The sequence below is a fragment of the Podarcis melisellensis genome, assembly GCF_964234715.1.
Source record: "Podarcis melisellensis genome assembly, chromosome: 3".
Lineage (NCBI taxonomy): Eukaryota > Metazoa > Chordata > Lepidosauria > Squamata > Lacertidae > Podarcis > Podarcis melisellensis.
This window is the reverse complement of record NC_138530.1, coordinates 63,488,844-63,510,428: the sequence shown is the minus strand read 5'-3', so window position 1 is coordinate 63,510,428 and position 21,585 is coordinate 63,488,844. Positions and strand designations below refer to the sequence as shown.

Here is a 21,585-nt window from a genome sequence, read left to right as displayed (position 1 = left end):
ATTTGAAAGTTACAGTTACATGAGCAAAGAGAAAATGTAGAGTGCCCCCCCTCACTTTGCACAATCCACACTTGGACACCCTATCCAGAAACTGCCCAAGACAGTTTTGGCACCTGAGGCAGAAAATCCAAATGCTAGCCTTTTTAGGAGGATAAAACAAAACAAAAAAAGTAACAGAATAACAGTCCCTGTAATGGAACTCAGAAAGCTGCCACCCAAGATGGACCATGTCATCCTGCCTAACAATAAAGACAGTCTTGAGCACAATCCTGTTTGCGTGGTACACATAACCTCAAAAACTATTTGAGTTTGCTGCAGAGGCACATTCTTGATGCATTCCACTTCCTTTCCCAGATGAAACAAAACTGTTTGCTTTCTAGCTGTCCAAGAAGTTCTATAAGGACAAACAACTATAAGGATGAAAGACTGCCCCAAAAGTGGAAAGGTCCACTTAGCAAGCTATAGAAGACTAATAAATAAATTAATAATAATAATAATACTTTCATTACTTATACCCTGCCCATCTGGCTGGGTTGCCCCGGCCACTCTGGGCAGCTTCCAACAAATATAGAAACATAATATAACATAAAACATTAAAAACTTCCCAATACAATATTAATAATTTTTGGAGTCCTATGTGGAAACAGCCTCCCATTGCACTCAGGCAAGGTTCTTCAGTGCCTCAGATACAAATAAGCTATGCAGCACACACTTTACTTCTGCATAGACCTCCTGGAAAGCCACAGGTGAGTTTCAGAGTCTGAAAGGGTAAGGAAACCCACAGAATGCCATGAACTGGCAGGACAACAGAGGAAAGGGAAGAGGATTCTGGTGAGGGATGTAGCCGTGATTGGTACACATTGGGAGAAGCTGGAGACAGAGAAGGGGAGGTTGGGGACTTAGGAGGTACTCACAGGACATCAGAGAATGTTGCAGGAGAAGCTAACTGTTCAGGGCAGCTAGGGAAGGGTGACACATCACCAGAAGCAGAGGTGTCTCCATGGACATGCCGGGCTCTGAGGTGTTGGAAACAGCAGGAAGAGCACTCCAGGAGAATAAGGCAGGCAAGGGAAAACAACCCAGCTCACTAGTGGACCAGGTGGAGATCATGAGGCTCATTAGGTCAGAGAAGAATTTTGTGGTCACTCAGTTGGATGAGGCTCAGGGCAGGGGAAGATCACGTGCTTCATCAAGTGGAGAGACACAGCTGCTCAGCTGGAGCAAACTCAGGTGCAGCAATCAAGATTGGGAAGGGTAAAAAGGAAGCAAGTCAGAAGCTCTGTGTCTGCTTAGCTTTCTCTGGTGATGGGCCATAGTTTGGTTGCCTTGGGATGATCACTAGACTGGGACTTTGAGACTGACCCCCAGGTGTTCCAGCTCTGGATCATCTGCCAAGGCAGGAACCTGACCTTCAGGACTGACTTCAGACGTTGCTTGTTTTGGACCTGTACTGGCATTTGACCATTTGGATAGTCTGACTACTCTCTAGTGTTGTCCTTGGGACTGTGGACTATCAGGACTTACTTCCAGGTACACCAGAAGGATGGTGTACTATACTTCATATCTCCTACAAAGGCTGATGAAACAGATAAAAAACAAACTCAGGTTTAGCATTAGCTATTTCTTTGGAGCATTTTTTTTTTTTTTTTACCTCTGGTGGTCTGTCAGAAAAAAAGACTCCTGGTAATGAGACACTGCTTACTATCTGAAAGGCATGACACCAAAGGAAAAGGAGCAGGGAGGGAAGAGGAGTGAAGCAAACTCAAGCACTACTTCTTAGTTACAGGGTTCCTAAAACCATCAGCTGGAATGAAAAGTGTTCAAAAAAGAGAGGAACCAACAGTTGCTGGTCTCTGAGCTGGGCCGTTCTGTAGTCCCCTTTCTCCCGCTAGCGTGGGGTGGATAACCTCTGGTCCAGAGGCCAAATGCGGGCCTCCTAAGGCTACACCCCACCCCCAGGCACCTCTGGCCCTGCTTCACATGCTGGAGCATCTTTGCCTGCTTGGAATGTGTCCTTGGATTCTGATGATTACGCTTGCTTGCCTGGAGGATAATGAGGTTATGTGTTTAAGAATTTGCTGTGCAAAGGTGAACTGTATATTCACCGTTCACCCATTTTTGCTCCTGGCCCCACCCACCAGGGGCATATGCCCCAGAAGGTTGCTCAGAAGGGAATGCAAACCTCAGGCTGAACCAGGTGTTGTTTTGTACGGCATCCACAGGTCAGAACATATAGCTCAGATCCTTTGGCAGTTCTGTTTCCTTCCATTCCCAATTCAAAGTGCTGATTTTGGCCTTTAAAGCCTGAAATTGCCAAAGGCTAGTTTACTTTAATGATTACCTACTGCCATATAAGTATGCCTGCTTTATTTACTATGTAATTTTAGAACTTGCCACTGACCGTCTCACTGTGCTAATGTATTATTTGTTTGTAGTGTTAAATTGCTTGTTGGTACTGAATTATTTTTCTGGTGCTGCTGTGTGCATTTACTACTGTATGCTAAGATAACAAACTGGCAGCGGAGAAGCTCCCATATGGACACAACCCTAGATAACAACAACAACAACAGACAACACTTGTCCTAAAAGTTATCAAAGCCCTAAACACAGCATGCTTTCTTAATGATTCTTTGAAAGTGAAGGGCAGTCATTTTTAGTTTCGACCAATACGGAGTTGTTTATCGGATTTTGGGTGGATAAAATACTACACTATCCAAAAATAAAATCAATGTTATTGCCAAATCAGAAGGCCAAAGTAAACAGGAGAAATCTGTTTCATAGCACGGACTATCTGCACCAAGTAATGGAAGAATGTCAGATCATCTGTTATATGGCTGACTCAAACACACCAGCTTTTCACACTAATGGGGTGCTGTATTTTGTTGATGACCCACAATCCTTTCCTGCCAACTGGTATCACTCTCTTGTTTACTCTGGCTCAGTCTCAGGAAGCCAATAATGGATTACCCCACACAGTTGTGGATTGAAATGTGGGGAGCTTTCATGCCTTACCCAAACTCCACTGCAAAATCTAAAATTATTCTGAGCCCTGCAAACACCATCATTTCTGCAAACACCTGCTTTTATCACACACATCTTAGAGAGGCCACTGAGGACATGGTTGGATGCCCAGTTTTTCTTCATTTCTTCTTTTTTTTTTAAAGCCTGAAATTTCTGAATTGGCGGAACAATGCGCTCTGAACATGTGTAGAGGCACTCTGTATACGATTGTTCCACTGGTCCATAGTTGAACCCTGGCTTTTGAGAGTGCTGAGTGCTGACTGAACATTATGCAGTGCCAGATCTAAGGGGGGGGGGTGTTTCCCCTGTACAGGGCACCGAGCTAAATGGGGCTCATAATTATTTATATGAGTGCCTGCTGAGAAGATTCATAAAAGCAACTGTATTAAAAGGAATTATTGTGAAAATAAGAATTTATGAGGAGAGGGAAGGGAATTTTGTCCTTGCTCGGGGAGCCATATTACCTAAGTCCACCCGTGCTTTATGTTCATGCAAGTGAAATTCAGAGGGTTGCATCCAATGCTCTGTGTGTGTTCAGCTCCCCTGGCGCAATAGCACTTCTGTTTCCTCTTCTTCCCCTGCCCATCCCCTCATACTGCTCCAAAGGGTCCCTAATCCTCCAGAGCTGATTTTGGAAGCATTCACGGGGCTGGAAGGGGAGAAGCAGTTCTGTTGTGGGTGCAGAAGTCCATTGTGACAGCCAAGCTGCAGTGTTGGATACCACCCACAATATCCCAACTTTCTTATTAAAATCTCATAAAAAGGAAGGACAAATGCTTCCCCGCAGTTTGTTAATCTTTCCTGTTCACTGTTAGTATTGTTCCTTGCGCCCATGTTGTCATTTGATGACACTCATTTATTTTCTGGCCTTGTCTCCTCTGCCACCACCATTTTCATGTTCCAACACCTTTGCTACATACTTCTGAGCATTGTTCACTCAGTCGAGGATGCAACAACAATGTTGTTGTTGTTTAGTCGTTTAGTTGTGTCCGACTCTTCGTGACCCCATGGACCAGAGCACGCCAGGCACTCCTGTTTTCCACTGCCTCCCGCAGTTTGGTCAGACTCATGTTTGTAGCTTCGAGCACACTGTCCAACCATCTTGTCCTCTGTCGTCCCCTTCTCCTTGTGCCCTCAATCTTTCCCAGCATCAGGGTCTTTTCCAGGGAGTATTGGAGCCTCAGCTTCATGATCTGTCCTTCCAGTGAGCACTCAGGGCTGATTTCCTTAAGAATGGAGAGGTTTGATCTTCTTGCAGTCCATGGGACTCTCAAGAGTCTCCTCCAGCACCATAATTCAAAAGCATCAATTCTTCGGCGATCAGCCTTCTTTCTGGTCCAGCTCTCACTTCCATACATCACTACTGGGAAAACCATAGCTTTAACTGTACAGACCGTTGTTGGCAAGGTGATGTCTCTGCTTTTTAAGATGCTGTCTAGGTTTGTCACTGCTTTTCTCCCAAGAAGCAGGTGTCTTTTAACCTCGTGGCTGCTGTCACCATCTGCAGTGATCATGGAGCCCAAGAAACAACAATAGAAGAAGCCAAATAGACTATTATCCACAGAGTACTTTACAGAGTAATTTAAGAAAGCAGGGTGCTGCTCACTCAGAAAGCGTAAGTTATACGTAGATCACTGTATATATATGTGCATATGTTTGTTCAGTCCTAGCCCTCTTTATTAATATTCCCTCTGCAGCTTCCAGTGCCACCTTCTGTGTTGTTCCAGGGCTTCCCCAACCTGCCAGAGATTTTTCTTTTTTGGGTGGGTGTGGGTTATTGCTTCTGTCTGCAGGTTCTCACAGCTGGATCAGAGCCATCTGCAGATGGAAGGAGCCCTTCTGTTAGCCAGAGGCAAAGTCTAGACAGAGTTGAGTGCGAGGGTAGGAAGAAAGAGACAAATGCAGCAGCAGCAGCAGAGAGAGGGATAACAAGATGAACATGAGTAAATACAGTGGTGTATCCTCAGGCTTCATTTAGGTTGCAGGTGAGGCTTGAGTATCACAGAAAGCAGGTTTTGAGAAATGCTTTGAATAAAGGAGGATTCAGGAGTGTTCAGGAAAGGGGATTTTGTGTATAGAGGAGTAGCTTGCCAGCAACATTCATACACATGAGAATTCAGGTCCAATGCATCAAATCTATCACTTCTAAGTCTTCTATACATTCATTTGTGTGATCAGGAAGGGCATTATTCCTGACATGGCCAGATTGTTTTGTATTCTACAGTTTGAGAATTGGCAAAGAATTGATCTCAGCTTAGTAAGTAGGAGCAGGATTGATGTGATGATTTTTAATAGTTGCTCAGTGGAGAAAATGCACTTTACAAAATACAGACACCAGCTTGCATCATTTCTCATTGGCAAAGAGCCTTCAAGAAAGAGACTAGAGGAATTTAGAGGATGGGACACAAGAGATTTTATCCTGTTGTTGCTGGACTCCAACTCCCTAAGCATTGGCTGGAGACCAGCACCAAACCTTAAACTCACATCCTTGATAATATTCTAGGGCTGCAAGATCCCCACACTTCTGGAACCATGGGAGAGACAGACATCAGTACTCTCCCCACTTTCCTGTGCATCATGCAAAGCAAATTTAACACAACGCAAGTGCGGAAGAATAAAACAGAAATGCCTGAAATGCTTTATATATCATCTCTTAGCCTCCTGGCATGCAGGTATTTCAAATAAACAGTTGACTAGAGAAATTATAAAAGCCCCTTTTATTCTCAGTTTAGCTGCAGTCAAGGCCGTTATGTGCCATTTCAATCTGCCCTTCTAAATTTTGCAGCAGAGTTAGCTCTGCTAACCTGGTGGCCCTCACATTAGAAATCACAGGCTTGTGCAAACAAAGCAAAGTCCAGAAGGGAAAGAAGTTAATATGGGCCGAGCAAAGGCCATGCAGCAGGAGCAACAAAATACAGAGAACAAGGTACACAGCTACACAAAGCCTGCTTGCGATGGGCCAGGCTGTGGTGTACACCCTGACAGCTTTTGTCAGGGAGCTGCCTGGATGGCTTCTCTTCATGGGAATTTTCCTGCCAGTGATTCTGCTCCTGCTGCTGCTCATTGCCTACCTGAGGGTTATGCTACGACAGGGTGAGTCAGCCACTACAGGGCTCTGAAAGGTGGGCAGGTAGGCAGAACTAATAATAAAGCAGAACGCTCTGAATTTAACCTATACAGTAATTAGAACTAGTTGTTCCTTCGAAACAACACCTAATCTCCTGCTGTACTGTACGAAACTGATATTATCCTCAGCGCACTTCCCCAGGCAAAGGCCAGTAAATATATTTGATTTCCTACTGATAATGTATGGCGTAGATTGCCAGTATTGAAAGGGTACTGGTGGGTGGGATACAGCACTGCTTCAGAACCAGTCCCCCCCCAAAAAAAAACCCCAAATAGAGCTGAACAGATCTGAGCATCAAGCAGTAAGACAGTGGCAAGTAATAGCTGTGTGAGTGAGTGTGTGTGTTTAAGCAAGGTGGAGGATTTCTATGTCTTGGGTCTCCCACTCAGCCTGGCTTGTCCAGCTCTATTTCAAGTTTGGCAAATAATTTTATTGATGCATTTGAAATGAAATTGCTTTGGGAAAAGTCCATAAAGCAGCACCAAAAGCTATCCGGCTCTTGCCCAATTTCACTGTTGCATTTAGATATGGCTATTTCTTTCTTTCTTGTACTTACATATTGCTCCTCAGGAGGCCCCCACAAAGTGGTTCTCCGAAGTTTATGACAATAAGCATCCGGTTTTTTAAGTTACAGAAGAATGTAAAAGGCAGCTTGCTTAGACAAGCCTGTGACAGTTTCTCCTTAGCGCACAGTGATCAAGGTCTTTGTCCTAGGCAGTGAATCCCGCGAGTTTGCAAAGTTGGGATTTATTTATTTATATGCCCTGATTTCTTATCACTTGACGCTTGCTTAGATGGAATTTCATTTGCCGTTTTAGTATCTAGTCACCCAGCATGGAAAGATCTCTTACAAGAGCTCCTTACAATTCCCTTTTGTTTCTGCCATTCTGATAAATTGTGTGTCAGCAGCAAGCTTGGTTACTTCACTGCTCACCCTTAACTCCTGGCCACTGATGAAGTTAAAAAGCAGCTTCTGTTGGTTCAAATGGCATCACTGCCGTTGGCTTACTGCAACACATTATGCATAGGGTTGCCTCTGAAGACAGCTCAGAAACTTCAGCTGGTGTAGAATTTGGCAGGCTGGTTGCTCACCAGCCAAGACTGTTTGAGCCATGGGGGCTCAAACCTACCATGGGGGTAGGTAGGATTTGGGGGGGGGGGCAGGACCAATGTGACTGGTCAGTTGGTTAAGTATTTCTATTGTTTTACTGCCCCCCCCCCGGCTACATCCATGCATATAACACCAATCCTGGCCAAAGTGCACTGGCTGCCAATTAGTTTCCGGGCCCAATTCAAAGTGCTGGTGCTCAGGACCACAGGACCTCAAGAACTAGCGTATTACCTGACCGAGACCCCTGCGGTTATTATCTCAGGCCCTTCTTTGTGTGCCTCCTCCATGAGAGCGCCAGAGGACGGGGTATAAATAAATTTATAATAGTATGAAATTTATTTTTCATTTGTGTATAAAAAAAAATGAACACAAGCATGAAGCTCTACTGCTGAGAGGAATTTTTTATCTTGCTGGTCGCCTTTCAGCAGCTGCTGCAAACTAACACAGTGTGCTTATCCTTTTCAGTGGACCAGGAGCTCTACATAATGCATAATCCCCCTGATGCTGCTGCCATTGAAGCCTATGCCAAATACTACAAACGGGGAAACGGTAAAAGGAAACCAAGATCATCCTAAGAAATTGGTAACTTCCAGATACATAGTTTAACATTGGCTATTTGCTCCAGAAGTTTAATAGCTGTTTAATGTTATGCAAAAACTGGGGGTAGATGTGCGGAGGAAGTTGAAACAATTTGTTCTTTTAAAAAGGTATAAATGAATGGGCTTGTTATCTAAAAATTTGATTTTAACTTTATATTAGGAATCAAAATAATTAACAGCAGAAAATGTTTTCATGCAAAAATAATTGTGCACAAAATGGAAAACTGGACTTTTCTTCCATTTCTCTACCACTTAAAAAAAATCTCTCTGCAGTCACAAATGTTGGAAATACAGTGAAATGTTGTTCTTGTACAAGAGAGTATAATACTGCTTGTACCTGCTGACATTATTTAGACCTAATGCGTTTCTTAGGGCTTGTATAGGGTTTTGTGTTTGTTTTGGAAATTGCAGATTTACAACACTTTCAACTAAAGCAAAGAGGTTTGGTAGGAACCTTGTACTCAAAATGAATTGAAATTTGCTGGCGAAAGACAGTTCTTCTTGCTACTGAGATTTCGTCTATGATGTGACTATGGCATTGCTGCATTGAAGAACACTTGCTAATGGCATTACAGTAGCAAGATTGTTCTACGATTCTCTGTTGGGGACGCTGTAGTAGTGGAGTTTCAGGGAGCAGTTGGGGAGTTGGGGAACTTGACCTCTAGGGGGACATTCAGTTAACAGCATGACTCTTCCCCACTGGGCTGGATAGGCAGTGGGAACAAAACCAGGGTGCCTCTTGCTATAGGAATGTTATTAGGTTACATAAAATCAGGTTTTGTTTTAAAGACATCCCACCCTCCTGAAATGCTTTCAACCATGTTGAGAAAGAGGCTCAAAACTGATTTATTTTTTGAGGTGTCAAAATACAAAAGTGCTGAAACATTTAGAGAATAAACAAACTTTATTTTATAACAGTATTACAGAAAGCAAAATATCACTTAATACAACTTCAAGCTGCTATAAATTTAATATGGCATCTTAACTATACACAAGGTGAACAGTGAAGTATGTGGGAAAGAGACAGTTAGCAGGTTTTCATATAGACCTCCTCAGTGACTAGCAGCCTCACTCAGCAGTTGGTTCCCATACTACTTACAATGGGTCCTTGGCTGCCCCCCAGTCCCTCAATGTCCTGAAAACCTGTACACACAAGTACATCAGGCGAACTACTTAAAGACAACTGCTCAACAGACGTGTCAGTTATAACAGGTAGACAATGAGTTATGTAATGCAAGCATCCTGCACATGTATTCATATAATCAAAGTGTTTGACATTTAACATATTAAGAGAAAAGCACTAAGGTTTTAAGCTGCCTGGATTATCTTTGCCAGAAGGGAAGAGAGCAAAGTCCTTCCTATCCTGTCTGGAATGTTGCAGACCAAAGTGTCCACGAAGAAATTGAACAATGGCACTGAAGTGCGGAGAAGTTACTAAAACAGTGCTCAGTCAGTAGAAACATCTTTATAACTATCTCTTCTATAGTATACCAGCACCAGTTCCCTTCAGAAAGTGGGAGATCCTCAGAACAGACTATAAGGAGTTTGTACAACATCCATACAAATCTTAATTTATTTTCCCCACCAGGTCATAGGAAAGCTTTGTGTTTTCTTTTAATACAAGATAATGTATTTCTTATATTATTTTATGTTTTATTTACCTGAATAATCTGAAAAAAGCTGTTATCCCATTAAGAGGCTTTATTTGGAAACATTTTGAAAAGATTTAGTGAAAGATTCTTTCCTTCCTGCACTTGCTAAAGTGAAAAGTGCTTACTAAATATTTTTGTTCACTTTCATGCAATCAAGAAATCAGTTATATAAAATGTCAGGGAAACGTGGAAAAAATAATAAATCTCTAAACCTCATAAAAAGCCAAGAATGTTAAGAAGTGGTTATAAAAATAAAAGACATATATGGTAAAGGACCAGAGAAGATAAGTTTTGGTGTTGGCAGTTTGTTCTGGAAATGTCTGGTCATTGTCACCAGGCTTGGTGAAGTAGCGGTGGGGACACCGACTTGAATGATCAAAGTTCTTCGGTCACAAATCAGTCTTCAAAATTCTAAAGAAAGGCAAGCAGTTTAATGTCATTCTTTACATTTAGTCACAGATTTTGAATACTATTAAAAACACTCTCAACCATATTACAGCTTTCTTCTAGTAATGTTCCTTTTTCAAGTCAGTCACATGCTACGTTTTTCTTATTTTAAGTGGCATCAGACCTCCCTCTTCAGAAGAGCAGTTTTCCTTCATTTTTCAAGGAGGTAACTAAAGAACTCTCTCTCTCTCTCTCTCTCTCTCTCTCTCTCTCTCTCTCTCATAATGCAAATAGCTCCTAATGCATCACCATTAGCATTCAAAAGGCCTACAGTCTCAGCCATTGCCTTTCTGCTTTCCCTTTGTGCTCTTCTTCCGAACAAAACTCCAAACTGGAAGGTCCAAAACATTATACCCTAGATCTGATTCCAGACAGAATCACAAAAGATGCATTTATTTGTGGTAAAGAACATTCAAATAGGGCTTCCAGGTGCTTGGTAGCAGCCGCCAGGGCAGTCTTACAATGGCTGTGCTCTTTCCTTTCAGGTCGGGGACAGAGGGTGGCGCTAAGGGAGGAATTGTCATCGCGGAACCCCTTGGGTCTGTGGAGTGCCGCAGGGTACAATCCTCTCCCCGATGCTTTTTAATATCTCTCTGTATCTGCTTGCCCAACTTGTTCAGAGCTTCGGGCTGGGCTGTCATCAATACGCTGACGACACCCAACTTTATCTGCTGATGGGTGGCCATTCTGACTCAGCCCCAGACACACTGACCAGATGTTTGGATGCGGTGGCTGGATGGCTGCGTTGGAGCCAGTTGAAGTTAAATCCTTCGAAGACAGAGGTCCTCTGGTTGGGTTGGGACGACATGGGGTTGGAACGCCAACTCCCATCCCTTGCAGGGGCACAATTAGTACCAGCACCTTCAGTCAAGAGTCTGAGCGTAAGCTTCGACGCCTCCCTCTCCATGGAGGCACAGGTCGCAGCTACAGCAAAAGCGGCATTTTTCCATCTCCGCCGTGCCAAGCAGTTGGTCCCTTACCTTTCCTGCCCTGATCTTGCCACTGTGAGCCATGTGATGATTACCTCCAGGCTCAATTATTGTAATTCACTTTATGCAGGCTGGCCCAGAAACTCCAGCGGGTGCAGAATGCCACGGCGAGGCTCCTTACGGGGTCCTCGCCATGGGATCACATTCATCCAGTGCTACACCAGCTGTACTGGCTCCCGGTGGACTATAGGGCCAGGTTTAAGGTGCCGGTTTTAACCTTTAAAGCCCTATACGGCCTAGGACCCTCGTACCTACAGGACCGCCTCTCCTGGTATGTCCTGTGGAGGACCTTATGGTCCACAACACCTTGGCAGTCCCAGGCCTCAAGGAGGTTAGGCTGGCCTCGACCAGGGCAAGGGCGTTTTCGGCCCTGCCCCAGTCTGGTGGAACGCTCTGCCGCAAGGGACCAGGGCCCTGCGGGATTTGACATCTTTCTGCAGGGCCTGAAAGATGGAGCTGTTCCACACGGTCTTTGGCCCAGATCCAGTCTGGGACCTTTTTTACAAGACCTTGCATGTAAAGGGCCCCTCTAACCCTTCTCACTGGCTCATATGATCAGCACAAATAGCTGGGCCTGGTGAACACTTAATGTTCCCAACCCCATAGTTATAGTTTTAATTTGTGGGTTGCCATCTGATTTTAAGCTGTATTTCAACCAATTGTTTGATCTTATGTTTTAATGTATTATATATTTGATGTTAGCCGCCCTGAGCCCAGTCTTGGCCGGGGAGGGCGGGATATAAATAATTTTTATTATTATTATTAACCTGGGAGGATAATAGTTTAGTATCAGGTCTTGTCTCAGGCTCTTACCTTATTCTCCTCCTTCCGGAAGATCTGTTTCCTTATGCACCACAACTCTTGTTACAGACATGTCAGGATGCTGTTCTTTGGCTTCTTTAATGGCTTGTGCCAATGCCTACGTAAGTATTAAAAAGGACCCATTAAATAAAAATTATGAGGTAGTTTGGCCAGCAATGACTACACTTCCTGGACTGATTTTGTTCAGAAGTGACAACTGAACAGAGGAAGAATGCTGCTCCTCCATTACTGAGACACCCAAATAAAAAGCCTAGAGAGGATGGTGCTTAATGTTTCCCTTATTCATCAATTCTGCTTTCAAATGCCCTAACTGGCTTTTAAAATCCCCTCCTTCCCACAGAAAACCAGCTGGACCCAGAAAAGAAACCCAAACCAAGCGAAAATGACCAAGGATGGAGAAAACAATCAGTGGGCACCGGATTCCCCATCAAGTCTCCTTGACAACTGATTCTCACCCCCACCACTACCACAGTTGCTACAGCAATTGTAGGATTGGGAATATATGTTTCGCAAGGTAATGGATAGTTCTGCCAGGAGGCACCTGTCAGCTTCCTTCCACACCTTGTTGATGTGGGATGTGGAAAGTGTAAGCACTGGGCAATTAGCAACTTTTCCCTAAAGATCTTTTCAAAACACAGTTCAGAGGTAAACAAAATGAGTGGCGATTTTGCCTTGACAGATGCACACTGGAAACTCAAGACATAAACCAAAATAAATAGCGATCAGTTTTTAAATATATAACCTTCAGGGCTTAACAATAAATGGCTAAGTAAATGCATACACTATTTTGCTTTGCCTATACTTTATTTAGTACTTGAGCATGGAAGAGTTATTCTTCAGAATACAGAGAAATAAAATTGAAAACAAGACTGGATAGGCAAGAAAAAAATGGTTTTAAGGAATAATGCTTTCAAGGTTCCTATATACGGTTTCAGCTTTGACAAATACTTTATTTCTAAGCTGTATTGAACATCATTTAGATTATATAATGAAGAATGACATATCAGCGTTGTTCAAATTGAAGAATTCAGGGGTTCAAATATGAAAAATAAAAGTATTTTATTCTTATCAAGTGTATTTTCCATTTTAAAGGGTTACTACAAATCCTAATTTTACTGAAATAATGCTGGAATTTACATCTGAATACAAGAACATGTTTTACATAAATTAAAAACTTAGACATTTACAAAGCTGAACAAGATCTTGTGTTACAAACAGAAGCATACAATCTATCTCTAAAAAGTTTACTTTAAGGCTTTATAATATTTATCCTAAGTGGGGTATACTGAGATATGAATTTTATTAAAGCAATTCTGTTGTCTGACCTTTCCAGATTCCCCAGCTGTATGTTTTTTGTTTTTTATTTTAGCATGTGCTGGGACAGACATCCCTCATGCCTAATGCTAAACAGCTCTGTCATTTAATTTCAGGCTTCAAGGAGAGATTGAACTTGTCACAAGCCACTTGCTACAGGCACATCAAAATCTGAAATTAAATTTACTCAGAGTCCTTGGTACATTACAATTAAGAAATGAAAATTAAATCCCTGTTCTGTTAAATTGTGAACCTACCATCAATTAAGAATCAGTGCAGCACCACATAGTAAAAACGGCAGATTATAATTACAGTAATTCAGTGATGGTTAGCGATTTGCATCATGAGGTGGCTGAGTTTTAAAAATATTGTTCGTGTTCTTATAACAGAACATTTTTGACAGGGGAAAAACCTCAACTGCCTCATGAGGGGCAAAATATTGGAAAGCAGAATATGATGTGTTCTGTCTCTCACCTGGTCGTGGTCAAGGTCCGCATCGCCAGTGATAACAATCCGCTTTTCAATTCTGGTTTCTGACACACCACCTTTTACTGTCTAAAGATTTCAAGAACAAGAAATGTTTTACTTAATCCTCCAATGTAAGTAGCAGCTTGTAACTGAACACAGGAAAGGCAGAAAACCTTTTTCTAGTTCTTCTAATGTTTACAGTTTAGTAACAATTCTTAAGATAAAAAAACACAGCACATTAGGGCCTTAAGACTTATTTCTATACTTTCATTATTCAAATGTGTAACAGAAAAAACACACCTGCAGCACAAAACTCAACGTTCTTCTTCACTATCTGGAAATACCAGTACCACTCAATCAAATGTGGGTCACAATTTAAACTCATTAAAATACAAATACGATCAACAATACTAAAAGAATATATAAAAGCCCCACCAGCACAAAATAATCAGCAGCATAAATCCACTATGCACTGCAACCTAGAGTGGCATCGAAAGACAAGGGGGGAGAAGGTTGATCAGACAGTACTAAATGGTAACTGTGTCCATGCAGAGTCATAACTGCTCTAAACATACTTAAAATAAATCATCCTAGGTTAAATATAATGAAAGTTCAAGGTTCCAGAAAATAAGCGAGTCACAAAATCTTGAATTCTGAATGTTTCAGTAGTACATATATAATGTGCCCAGAAACTTGGAATAATTTAACATTTCACAGCCGATTTTGATTAAGAGCAGTCTACTTCTGTCCTGTTTTGTTAAAACAGGTGAGAACAGCAAACCTCACTTTTACCTTTGTGATGTGTGTGGTTGTGGTTGTAGAAAGAGATTCTGAAGTGATCGTCTGTGCACTCAACAGCACACCAGCATCACCACTGCCATCAAACTGCATCATCAAAAAGAAAGAGCAATAGTCAATTTTGACAAAACAGGGAAGCCAAACTAGCAGCCTTCTTTTAAACAAAAGTTGCCTGTTTTAGAAATGAAGATGTCTAGATTATGTTTTTCATGCCACTCAAGTGCAGTAGACAATTCTGGAACACACAATGTACTAAATGTCATTTAACATGATTCAGTCATTATTAACCCCTTCTCAGGCAGGTGAGGTCAAGATGGCATCTCAATGATGTTCTCAGATAAAGAAGTCCATTAGTTCATTGTCCTAGTATAAGCAATGTATGTATATAGATATTACAGTGGTGCCCCGCAAGACGAATGCCTCGCAAGACGAAAAACCCGCAAGACGAAAGGGTTTTTCGGTTTTTGCGATGCTTCGCTAGACGATTTTCCCTATGGGCTTGCTTCGCAAGACGAAAGCCCATAGGGAAATCTCCGGGGACCTCTTTTAAATGCTGGCGGTGGGGAGCAAAGCCTTTCCCCCCCCCCCTCCGGACTTCAGAAGAGGTCCAGGAAGGCCGGCGGGGGCGAAAGGCTTTGCTCCCCACCGCCAGCATTTTAAAAGCGGTCCGGGATAGCAGGGAAGCGCTTCCCGCTATCCCGGACGGCTTTTGAAGGCAGGCGGGGGGAGCAAAGACTTTTGCCCCCCGCCAGCCTTCAGAAGAGGTCCAGGACCTCTTCCGAAGGCGGGCGGGGGGCAAAAGTCTTTGTCCCCCCTGCCTGCCTAACCGGGGGCTTTTAAATCGCCCCGGGACTGTCTGGGGCGATTTAAAAGCGCCCGAACGGCTTTTGAAGGCAGGCAGGGGGGAGCAAAGACTTTTGCCCCCCGCCAGCCTTCAGAAGAGGTCCAGGACCTCTTCCGAAGGCGGGCGGGGGGGGGGAGTCTTTGTCCCCCCTGCCTGCCTTCCCGGGAGAGTGGGAAGGCAGCGCTGCGTTTTCCGCTCTCCCGTGAAGACAGGCACGGGGGAGCAAAGACTTTCGCCCCCCGCCGGCCTTCAGAAGAGGTCGGGGGACAGACTGTCCCCGGACCTGGTCTGAAGGCGGTTTCCATAGGAACACATTAATTGATTTTTAATGCATTCCTATGGGAAACCGTGCTTCGCAAGACGAAAAACTCGCAAGACGAAAAGACTTGCGGAACGAATTAATTTCGTCTTGCGAGGCACCACTGTATTTCCACAAGGAGATACAGCAACTTTTCCTCTCCCAACAAGCTTACAATATTGTATCCCAAAAAGGCATTCTAAATTATACAACACCTGTACCTGGGGAGATTCATATGTGATCGTTTTAGTTTCTGTCTGAACAATTGGTACTTCCTTGGTGGATATTTCAGTTCTCTGTGAAGCATCTGAAATGGTCACCATCTCAGTTTTAACCACTGGAGGCTAGTGTTTAGAAAGACACAGAAGAGTATGAATTTTGAAGTACATGGTATACAGCAGTCTATGAACTGGCTTCAGGCAACAAGATCCCAGATTCACTTTTTAAACATTCCTTAGAAGAACTTCTAAACCCAAGTCTGAAAATCATGAACACACAAGAAATGTTAAGTGTTCTGTCTACTAAATATAAGAAAGCACTTGAAAATCACCATAGTATATTTCCTATGCTAGATAGGAATATAAATTTAAATCAGTAGCATATATAAAAATGGTTAATAAATTAACATACAATCAGATTGGGAAGATTTAAAGCTTTTAAAATATCAGGGTATACGAGCGATCTATACAGTGGTGAGCCCATGGCCAATCACAGCTTTCCATTGTTTGAACCCATAGCTTACATCTGATTTAAAAGCTGGCTTTTTAAAACTTCATGCACATAATATATACTCACTGTAGGTGAGCCACAAATGGCCACAGCATTTATGTGTTTCTGTCTTGTACACCATGTTAACAAGATATGTAACTACTTCAAACTTTATGGTTTGAGCAAGTACATCATAAAATTCTTCTGAAACAGCCCTTACGAACAGTTTGAATCATTATTTATTAAGCTTGTCAATATATCTTCAATGATCTCGTTGGTATGACCTACCCTTATAGAGCCAATAGATGTCACCCCAAAACCAACTCCATACACTACTTCCCGAGTGTCACAAACTTGCTACAACTCCTTATATGGCAATGTTAAATAAAATGCATAAATGCATTTTGAGACAGTTTAAAACTTGACAAATCCTGCCAATGGGGACAAGATTGACCTAGATGGCCCTGACCATCATTACAAATCTTCTGTTTCCATATTGAATAACCTTGGGGGTGGAAATGCCCTCAGCCACTCCAGTATAACTATGGTGCTCCACACACATTTCTCTAGCTGGATGAGGAATTCCACATGCAAGTGGCTCTGGGAATTCCCCTCCAGTCCAGCTGCTATGTGCACCATTCTGGTCTTTTTGAAACACACACACAACAACGACAACAGCAGCAGCAGCACAGATCAGCTTTGGGGGGGGGGGATGGATGGATGGAGGCGGAATGGGTTTAGTCTTTCCCTCCAGAAATATCAGCTGATTAACACAGTTGCTGTGCTCCCAAGTTGCTGTTTGCCAGGAACACACACACACACACACACACACACACACACTTGGATTGGAACCTTTAACCTGTGCTTCATTTACCATCTCTCAGGCTTTTCATTATGCTGCATGTTCTTAGAGAAAATAAATTTGATTTAGCATCTACTGAGTAAGTTCATGCCTCTCAAGGACTACAAGTGGCTAGCATAAAATAATAACTGTATCTGCAAAGGACTTTGGTTAAGAGTAGTAAATATGGTATGTGTGTCTCATGGTGATTTATAGAATGCACTAACTGTGCCTTCCTACAAATTCTGGCTATTTGTGTTTTAGTATTTAGATAGGAGGTTTCATAAAATAGGTAGGGTTTTTCAATTAAAAAAAGACTTGGGTTTTAAGACTATTACATCAAATGCAAAAATGCGTTTTCATCTCATGCCCAAGAAAGGTAACATCACAATTCCAATTAAAACTTATTGAAGGATAATAAAAATCAAACTAGACAGGACAAGACTCAAACAAATTAACACATGCAAAACAAACAGAACATGAGAAAGTAAAAAGATGGCATAATCCCAGGCAAGTTCGCTCTTCTGGGTAACCAAACTAGTAAAAAATTCAGAAGCCTTAACCAAAGGCAGAATTTGACTGCACATCCATTTTCCACTTTCCAGATCTGAATCTTTATGAAAACCTGAAGAGGACAGAGAAGAAGAAAGGCAGAGATATTGAACCCTAGGACGATGTGCCTGATAAAGGATCCCTTACTCTTCTACCATTTACCTCGGAGCAACAAATTATTTGCTGTGAAACATCAATGTCACTATGCGATGCCTCTCCATTTACTTTGAGCTGCTCTTCCACCCTCTCTTCTTTCAGGGCTTGCTTATCCAGTTTTGCCGGGTGTCCCTCTCCGGCTGTCTTGGTGGATACTTCATTCGCCTGGGCCAATGTTTCTGTCACTGGTATGTGCGTAACTGTTACTTGAACTGGACTGGCTTCTTGTGAAATTTGTGCACACACTGTTGTCTGGGCATTGTGTTCTTCCTCCTCTATAATAACTTCATTTTCTTCTATTTCTTCTTTTATGGCACCCTGAGTCATCCGTTGGTGTGGCTGATATTCTCCTACTTCATCTTCACTCTCACTACTGCTGCTACTTGATGACAGTGATGAAGAATCCTTCTTTGATAGGTGCTCCATCTTCTGAGTTTGCCCACCACCAGAGACAAGTTGTGTTTTGCCTCTGTTGGTATCGGCAGTGACTACTGTCTCTTCTATCCCAACCTCTGCCTGCTTCTTCTCCACTACGTTCAGAGTCTCATGCGAACTCTGCACAAAACAAATGGATGAGGAGAAACAAAAAGTAGAAAACATGAATAAATAAAATAGTGAACATAAAACTATGTGATGGGTGGTTCAGGTCACATGAAGAACAAAGATGACTGTAATGGTTAAATGAAAAAAGGAAGGAAGAATGAAGATTCTGAAATGTCAAAGCTCAATGGACTATGGCAAAATAGTAGAACCTTAATCGTCCTGCTGGCTCCAATGGAAGGCTCTTCTGTTTGGGGAGTAAATTTCTGTGAAACAAGAAGCAACCAGAAGACAAACATAAATACAAGTTTCAACATCTCTTGACACAAACATCTGATTTTATCATTTCACAAACAGCACAGAGGGACTGATTGCACACTCACACATGTACAGCACAATTTGTTAAATTAGCACAGATCAAGTGCACAGCAATAAGCACACTGAAAATATGCAATATTTTTTTAGTCCAGAGTGCTGTAAAACATTCTACTTATGAAAGCTCCAAAGTTGGCATTTGGTAAATCTGGATTCTTTAGGGGGTTTTATTTCACTTGATTTATCTGAACAGGATACATCTCTATTTGAAACTTGCACTCTCTTGGCTTGGGACAGGTTAAACTCTGAAATAAATATTCTACTTTAGAAACTATCACCATCATCATCATTATATTTGTAAAACAATGTTATGAAGTGCCAAACAAGGCTAACATTAACTGTCCAGCTATGTTCATGTACATGCAGATTTTTCTAACAAACCTAATGTATATCCGTGAATACTGACACCCTTGAAAGGGCTGCTACAAGTCCTGCCAGATGTTCCTATTTCACAGATATTAAATATCTGAACTCACATACATTTCCTTGTTTTAGACCCTTGATTAGCTGGACACCTTTGAGGATATATGAAATTTGCCTGTACATATGTAATATCTCAAATGGAGAAGTCTGTTTGGCATATAAGCATGTAAGGAACAGCATGTTAAAAGCCCATACTGTCATATGATCCTCAAGGAAATAGTACTGGGCCACTTGTTATGACCTAGAGTCAGGACAAACTGACGTATGTAGATCTTAAAAGCTAAGAGATGACACACATACACACAAAGGACAGTACAAAAAAGTGAAAGGAAAAATGTAACCGTACCATTACTATAATAATTAATCCTATGACAGCAGCTATGATTTAATTTTGGTTTCAAATTAAAGTTTAAGACTAGATTTATCTATGGCTGCCAGATAATTTCAAATATAAATGGAACAGAAAAACAATATATAGTACTATTTCTTTTGAAGAGCTATGTCTACAAAACATTTAGAATGGACAAGATAAGCTTTTAGCTTGCACTTGCCTTTCATTTTTTCATTCAAAATAATTTTACTTCTTTTAAGCTTTTAGCTTGCGCTTGCCTTTCATTTTTTCATTCAAAATAATTTTACTTCTAACTTTTAAAAAAGTGCAATGGTGCAATATATAACTGTCCGTTCCCACTTCCTGCATGGAGTTGGCACTTCTACGTGCAAGTCACTGGTAAAGCCAATTCATGCAGGCATTTTGCATACACACCAGCCATTTCAAATAGCTTTATTTTAGGCTCTGCATTTTTCTCTATCCTAATTTCATCTTACAATCTTTTAATCACTGGGACACAATTTCATGTGACATGAAACCCCACTGTCTTCATATATAGTTTTATGGTGGAAAAAGTAAATGTGGAAAAGCACCTCAGGCAGCTGAGAGAAGGGCGAGGCAGAAAGCTTTTCAGAAGGTACATTATCTTTCACAACAGTGCCCTCTGCTGTCCACAAGGTAGCTGAAGTGAAGGCAGATTTCATGCTAGTGGAAAAACCCTCTTTACTAAATAAAATTGATGCTATCTCCTCTTCTAGGCTCTAGACAAGTTAGAAAATGGAAAGTAACAAATTAAACAGCAGAAGACAAAACAGCAGTGACCTACAAAATAAAGGAAAGCATCAGGCAAGAAAAGAAAAAGGACAGGAAAGGAAAAAAGGCACACAAACACAAGAAAGAGTACATTCAAATGTGTTTCCCTACAAGGTACAGCTCCATCTATTTTCATAATATTCTTTTTTAAACCCATTACGGATAGGATTTGAAGATGATCAAGGGGTTTCCCTGGCTTCCCATGCCCCCCCCCATACTGCAGATCATGGCATCTTCCTAAATCCATTCCTGTAGGGCAACAGACCCTCTCAAAATGTGTGTGATGAAGCAGGTGGGGTGGCTAGAGTAGGATAAGAAATTCAAGGATTTCAGCAGAGCTGCCTTGGATAATTGGAAGGGCTTTCTGGCCCACGCAAGACATCTCTGGATCTAACCCATCCATCAAGAAAATTGTGCAGCTCTGTTCTCACAATCTTGCTCCTTCCTGAAACGTCCATTATTAAGTTGAAACCTACATGTACCCTCATGTGCAAACCTATTATGTATCGTGGCCATTAAAACTAGCTTATATTTCAAACTTTTATTTTCAGGCTTTTGTGCAATCCATTTTTTTCTTCATTAATATTCCATTTTCCCTAGGACATTAATTATGAAAGGAAGGTTAGGCAAGATAGCACATTTAAAGCTGAACTATAAAATGTGAGCAATAAACCCAAATTATAACCCAAATGTGGGCTAAATGATTTTGTGAGCTTACTTGGAGGAATTGTTGACTGTCAAAGCACATGGCTGTGAAGGCAAACACTCATTTTATAATATAAATTTATGCTTAAGTCCAATTTGGCACACAGGAATGTTGAAAAGGGGAGAAGTGCCCTCCACTTTTCAGTATCAATTGCTGCCTATAAAGCTACTTTTGTAGAAAACTCCCACCCACCCCAATCTATGTACATGAAGAGTTTCATACAGTCCAAAAGTCAGTAACAGTTGATCCCACAAGGCACCATGATTTTCTTTTCTGGCTGTTAAAATCCAGCACCTTCCACTAAGTAATATTCACAATAGTTACTGATAATGGCTTGTATTTAAAGCAGTGTTAGTGAAGTTCTGCTGGTGCCATGGCACCTCTGTTTCCTTCCCTCGCATGCTCACAAAATCTTCTCTATAGGGTCCCTCTGCCCTCCAGAGCTGATTCTGAGGACACATGGGGGGCTGCAGGGGTGAGAATGGGAAAGTTCCATTCCACTAGTGCAAGTCTCTTGGATAGCGGCCAATATTTCCCCAGCCTAAATGTTTCATTTGTGTCCTACTACTCTGCCCCTGCAGCAGTGAAGAACTTAAGGAAACAATTTATTAGTACTACTATTATGTCAAAACATAGCACTATTCTTAAAT

At 41.9% G+C, this 21,585-nt stretch overlaps 1 protein-coding gene and 1 long non-coding RNA gene across 14 annotated transcripts in view; one reads left to right on the top strand and one right to left on the bottom strand.

Moving 5' to 3' along the window:
* The first annotated feature begins 5,908 nt into the window (after window positions 1-5,908).
* LOC309367675 lies at window positions 5,909-17,781 on the top strand. 3 transcript variants are annotated; one of them, XR_014167267.1, is made up of 5 exons: window positions 5,909-6,114; window positions 7,725-7,841; window positions 12,109-12,282; window positions 13,486-13,681; window positions 17,645-17,753. It is a non-coding gene; the product is annotated as an uncharacterized lncRNA (long non-coding RNA). The 3 variants fall into 3 exon arrangements; XR_014167266.1 differs by lacking the exon at window positions 13,486-13,681 and having other exon boundaries at window positions 5,920-6,114; window positions 17,645-17,781; XR_014167268.1 differs by lacking the exons at window positions 13,486-13,681; window positions 17,645-17,753 and having other exon boundaries at window positions 5,923-6,114; window positions 12,109-13,096.
* The window catches only part of EPB41L2 (erythrocyte membrane protein band 4.1 like 2), a 77,144-nt gene continuing 64,302 nt past the window's right edge, over window positions 8,744-21,585 (bottom strand). For 7 of the 11 annotated variants that reach the window (XM_081907060.1, XM_081907057.1, XM_081907062.1 and 4 more), the window contains 7 exons: window positions 18,500-18,553; window positions 17,754-18,302; window positions 15,712-15,834; window positions 14,343-14,435; window positions 13,557-13,637; window positions 11,760-11,865; window positions 8,744-9,921 (listed from right to left, as the gene is read on the bottom strand). In XM_081907060.1, the coding sequence (XP_081763186.1) occupies window positions 11,761-11,865; window positions 13,557-13,637; window positions 14,343-14,435; window positions 15,712-15,834; window positions 17,754-18,302; window positions 18,500-18,553 (1,005 nt within the window). In that variant the 3' untranslated portion in view covers window positions 8,744-9,921; window position 11,760. The remainder of the gene's footprint in view (window positions 9,922-11,759; window positions 11,866-13,556; window positions 13,638-14,342; window positions 14,436-15,711; window positions 15,835-17,753; window positions 18,303-18,499; window positions 18,554-21,585) is intronic. The other 4 variants (XM_081907058.1, XM_081907059.1, XM_081907061.1 and 1 more) reach the window with 2 other exon arrangements.